This window comes from Aplysia californica, unplaced genomic scaffold (assembly GCF_000002075.1).
Source record: "Aplysia californica isolate F4 #8 unplaced genomic scaffold, AplCal3.0 scaffold00663, whole genome shotgun sequence".
In the NCBI taxonomy this organism is placed as follows: Eukaryota; Metazoa; Mollusca; class Gastropoda; order Aplysiida; family Aplysiidae; genus Aplysia; species Aplysia californica.
Genome location: NW_004797933.1, coordinates 249,346 through 254,811, shown reverse-complemented (window position 1 = coordinate 254,811; position 5,466 = coordinate 249,346). Strand labels below are relative to the sequence as shown.

Sequence of the window (5,466 nt, the reverse complement as noted above, 5' to 3'; positions counted from 1 at the left end):
ATATAAGTTAGCCCTACTATGCTTCAAAGGTCAAACTAACCAGTCTCCCACATACATTCAAGAACTCATTGTACCATACACACCATCACGTGAACTAAGATCCAGTGGCTCTAGGCTAATTTCAACACCTCGTGTGTCACTGAAGAAATATAATGAGAGAGCTTTTTCTTTTTCTGGGCCAACAGTTTGGAACACTCTCCCTCATGATTTGAGGAGTGAAATAAAACTTGATACCTTTATTATTATTATAATGTTTAATTTTTTAAAACCCCTATTAGGCCTATCACATCTTCCTAAAAGAAACTCCAGTGACCACCCAAACAATATTTTAAGCCACATTACCAACATCACCATCAAGTGCCATATCTGCGACAGACATGGGCAATCATAGGTCTCCATTCATGCTCGGATGCTACATAAAAAAAAAAAAAGAAAGAGGAGCAGAAGTTTTATTTCGCCCAGGAAGTTAGATCTAACTTGATACAAAATTTTTGATTTGTCTAAACCAGTAAACTATATTAAGAAGAAGAATGAGACTATTCGGTGCACCCCTTCAAACTTTGGCCAACAACATAGGCCTACTTGGTTTCCTTTTTCGAATTTTGACGTATTTTTGACGAATTTTGACGAATTTTGACGTACTATAATATTGAATGACCTCGACAGTGTACTTTCATCAATAAGTTAGCTGCTATAGTATGGTTGGAGAGAAGCACGTATACCCGTACCGGAGTGCTGGAAAAAGGGCAAGGTAAGCAAGTAAAACAAAAGAGGGTGAATAAAGAAAAAAAGTAGTAGCGCCCTCCAACCACCCACGTAAGTTAACTGACGATCTGCTTATGATAATATCGGCAGGATGTGAGTCGCGAAATGACGAGTGGACTGATGATTCAACACTTTATTTTAATTTAGATTACATATCTAAAGGTAAGAATAGGTTTCGAAATCACAGACACTGCTTGGACACACGCATTCTTTTCCGACACTTAATGTCGATGAGTCAAAAAGAGGCCCACTCGTAGAAAAATGGAAAGCGTATTCGAAGACCAGAAAGGCATTCATTCCCCAGTTTATGTGAAACGGAAGACTTTTGTCTATTAAAAAACAACAAAAACAGTATCGATCTTATCCCATGTCCTTTTACCATGATAGAAAGGTGAGTGAGTGAAGGATAACTACGCTCAATAATGAGATTCACAAGAACAAGGGAAGCAACTATGTCATACATAGATGCAAAGGGGTTATAGTTCCATGTTTTATGGGTGACTTCCCTTGGTTAATCATAGTTCGCCCCTTCCTTATGCAATGAAAGAAAACCAAAACGAATTATAACTTAAAATAAATTGTCAAAAAAAATCAAATAAATACAGATTAGAATATATATAAATATTTTATTGTCTGAATCAATATCTTTTACAATATTTTATTTTTAAAAAGTAACTTCGCCGCGAAACTGCTATTCATTCACTGCGTGGATACTTGGCTAGCTACGCCATGTAAATAAAACAATACGAAGGAATCAAGAGTCGGCATTTCGAACATTGGATATCTATTTCTCTATTCACAATCATGCCGGGTGGGTATTCACTGTGATTAAGTTACATTCCAGTGAGCAAACTATTTTACGGGAATTGTTCAGACAAAGTATTTTTCTGATAGATTTCGTGACATTTACAAAATATCGACACGGATTATTGAGCGATCGATTGTGTCTTTTTGGGCTTGGGTTTGACTAGTATCTAGATCTAGATCTAGATCTAGAATCTTAGTTTGAGTCTATTTGAAGACCGAGAGGATTAATTTGGCTTAGCCTAAGCCGTAGTAAAGCCTAAGCCATCATCTGTGGAGTAAATAACAAACACAAACAATGCCCATGACATGTTCATTTTCTGCATGTAATTATTCCGCAGCAGCCTCCTCTGATCCCACCAATTACCAAACAATCCACGATGCTGTTCGGAATTGTGATGTTTTGCATCTCGAGGTTATGGTGAAGAACGGAGCAAGTGTAAATGAAGTGGAACCCAAAGACAAATTCACACCCTTGCATTCAGCATGCAATGTTGGAGCTTTGGAGGTAAGTTTATAAGATATATTAGACCTATTTCTTTGAAACAAACAAATCAGATACAGACAGGCATTACTTACATGTTCATTCTTTTCGTTTAATTCTGACTTAAAAGAATTTTTTTTTAACACTGAGCTGTAACAAGGCTTCACGTTTGCACATCTAAGTGCACTTCCGCAATTATCTTGACTTTTGCTTGACCAACATAAGAATATGCGCATTTTTTTGTTCTGCCATTTTATTTGCATTGGCTCACACATGTCCAAATGCATAAAAAGATTAAAGACCCATATATAGTACCTTGATTGGGAGGATACTTAATGACCCTTGGATATGTTTCCAGCATCACTCCTCGCTATACTGCCTGACGCATGAGCTGTTGATGGCAAGTAGTGTGTTTCATAACATCACTGAATATTGAGCTTTCTTTCTCAATTCAATCTACTCTTTCATCTATTCTGTGTGGCTGTTTTGCAGATTAAGCTAGCTGACAATGTCAAAGAGAAAGCACAATGCATGCAGTGCTGTAGCTTAGGTTGCAGTTACTGGAAATGGTAGCTAATATGATGAGAAAAAACTTTCAAAGTTCAAATTTTTTGCAAATATAGTGTTCCCAACTTACACCCTGTAGACCATCATCTCTTGAGCAGTTCTTGCTAAATTGAAAAAAAATTTGGTGGTCCCGCAGATTTTGGTATAAATCGACTCCACTTCACTGTATCAAATATTGTTGACCAACCATCTCATGTCTACACCAGGGTTGAAGTTGAATGGACAAAGCTAAAATGTTTATGTTTTCACAAGTAAGAAACAGACTCTCTTATACTTTGTAAATACAGTCAAACCTGCTCTAATGGCCACCTGTACAAGACAACTGTACAAATGGCCATTTCCCATTTACGCCAATAATGGCACTGTGTAATATCGTCACCTGTCTAAGGTGACCAATTTTCTCCTCGACAATGGAATGCCGTCTAAGACAATTTCGACTGTACTTTTTAAAAAATATAAAAAATTGGAAGGGGCTGGAATACTATATTATGTCAGTATAGCCTTCAAGGTTCGGTTATCAAATGTGTATTTCATTTATTCTCAGTGTGTGCATTGGTTGCTATGGCATGGAGCTGACCCCACCGTGACCACTCCACGTGGCTGGACCCCAGCACACATTGCCGCAATACGCGGATTTGAAAACTGTGTAGAGGTATGATGATATGTCTTACCTTTTTGTACCACTTTTCTGTTTATCTTTTGTATTGCTTCAAGAAAAAATGTCTCTTTGTAGTTGTTGTTGGTGGTCAGCGTTCTGTTTAGCTGAACCCTTAATGTGGCTGTGGTATTTTGGGGTTGCTGTTTTTTTGCACAATGTGCAGTGCAAACCAACCCCCCCACCCCATCACACACACACACACACTTGCATATCCCTCTAGCCCCTTATTATTAACTTTCTGCATCTAGTGATGCAAACTCGTTTACAGACAAAACAAAGAAATAATTGCCTATTCGTCTAGGTGCTGGCTGACCAACATAACAGGGTTATAACCCTATTTTAAATTAAAAACAGGTAAAAAAAGATGTAATGTTTAACTGAAACAAAAAGAAAAGCAAGTCTAGAAGAGTGTCAATTTCACACAAAAATTAAAACAACGGTAGTTACACAAAAACAAAGACAATCGCAGTTTTTCTCTTCAAACAGGCTCTCACCAACAATGGAGTGAGTTTGTCAGCGCGAGACATCCGGGGACAGACTCCGCTACATCTGGCCTCTGCCCATGGTCACTCCTTCTGTCTGAACACCATCCTTAGGTCTGGGGCGGTAAGTCTATTACAGCTACCTGTATATATGTTGTAGTGTGACTCTTGTATGTGTGTGTGTGCATGTGTGTGTCTGTGTGTGTGTATGTGTATGTCTGTGTGTATGTGTGTGTGTATGCATGCATGCATGTTTGTGTGTTTGCAGACATTGTGTGCCTGTGTGTATGGATGTGTATTTGAGAGAAAAGGAAAGGGAAAGAGAGAGTTTATATGTGTATGAGTAAGTGGGATAGATATCGTCGCTGCAGGATTCTAAACAGGTGATTCCCAAAATTCGGATTGTGTTTTTTTTCCCCAGAATTCTGACTGACATCACACCACAGATCCTGTATATATAACTTTCAGCCAGATTAATTTATCCAAATAGTTGCTTCAACATTGGATTCTAAACCGCTAAATTGTGTATAATAGCCTTGCTTTTTCACTTTCCTGTAAAATTTACGGAAACTGAGTTTGCCATTCAGATTCCTGCAGTGACGATATGTGTGTTCATATTGTATTTTGACATTTGAGAGGATTATTTCTATTTTACCTGGTAGCCAAATTTTGTCACTGGATTGGTATCCTTTGGTAAAGGGAATAGAAAAAACCTGTGTTAAATCTCTCTTTTATTGCATCCTACAATTTGAAATTCGTCAACCCAAGCGTTTTCGTGAAAATAATTTCCTGTTTGACTTGTGACTGATAGGACGTGACCTGTGTGGACAACCTGGGCTGGACGTCGGTACATTCCGCGGCGTACCACGGCAGGATGGGATGTATACAGCTGCTTCTTAAGTGGGGCGGTGTGCCAGATGAGGTGGACAACAATGGAAACATACCCGGTGAGTGCTGATGATGTGACCATAGTGCTAGGTTGTTGCCGTGGTCACTGAATGATTTCTTAATGTTTTGGGTTTTTTTAAATATCTTTTTCTGAGTACCCTTGCTAGAGCTCAGGGGGTAACTCACCTTAAGATCTTCATTTCATAGGCCTAGTGCAGTTGATTTTTACATACATGGCCATTTCATCTACATAGAGAGAGAAGGGTCATCTCTGACAAGCAGCCTCAGATCAATTTTTAAGGTACCCTCAATATTTATACTGACTAGAGAGGTTTTAGCTTTGGGTAGCAATATATTTTTCATTTTGCCTGGGTGGCAGCCTGGAGGGCCAATTCTTTTCAGTTATAGAACAGCCAAAGGATCTTTGTCATGTGAAATTTCCATAGTGCACAGCCAAAATTTGACATTGTTATCATCTCTAGAATTAGGGGGTGTAGAAAATAAAAAAGAGGAAAAAACCTGATGCTGGCAGGATTGAACTTTGGAATTCAGGATTGGCTTGCAAACACCATACTACTGAACAACTGTCCCTTCTTTAACAACAACAAAATTCTGAATATCACTCTGAAGACTTTATGCTGAAGCTTGCTATGTAAAACCTCATCTCTGCAATTTTATTTAAACCATTGGTAATTATGTATCCTTTGTATTTTAGCATGTTTTACCTTAAATTCTGATGTGGAGGATATTTCTTTTGCTCTCTCCCTATCTCTACCTATCTTATTCTCATTTCTCTCTCTCTCTCTCTCTCTCTCTCT

At 38.3% G+C, this 5,466-nt stretch overlaps 1 protein-coding gene across 2 annotated transcripts in view; it reads left to right on the top strand.

Moving 5' to 3' along the window:
- Window positions 1–1,479: 1,479 nt before the first annotated feature.
- The window catches only part of LOC101846991 (ankyrin repeat domain-containing protein 42), an 11,982-nt gene continuing 7,995 nt past the window's right edge, over window positions 1,480–5,466 (top strand). Inside the window, exons 1-5 of one of the 2 annotated variants that reach the window (XM_005108133.3) lie at window positions 1,480–1,576; window positions 1,914–2,077; window positions 3,165–3,272; window positions 3,765–3,884; window positions 4,572–4,707. In XM_005108133.3, coding sequence (XP_005108190.1) covers window positions 1,570–1,576; window positions 1,914–2,077; window positions 3,165–3,272; window positions 3,765–3,884; window positions 4,572–4,707 — 535 coding nt within the window. In that variant the 5' untranslated portion in view covers window positions 1,480–1,569. Of the gene's footprint in view, window positions 1,577–1,910; window positions 2,078–3,164; window positions 3,273–3,764; window positions 3,885–4,571; window positions 4,708–5,466 lie in introns of both variants that reach the window. The other variant, XM_005108132.3, reaches the window with a different exon arrangement.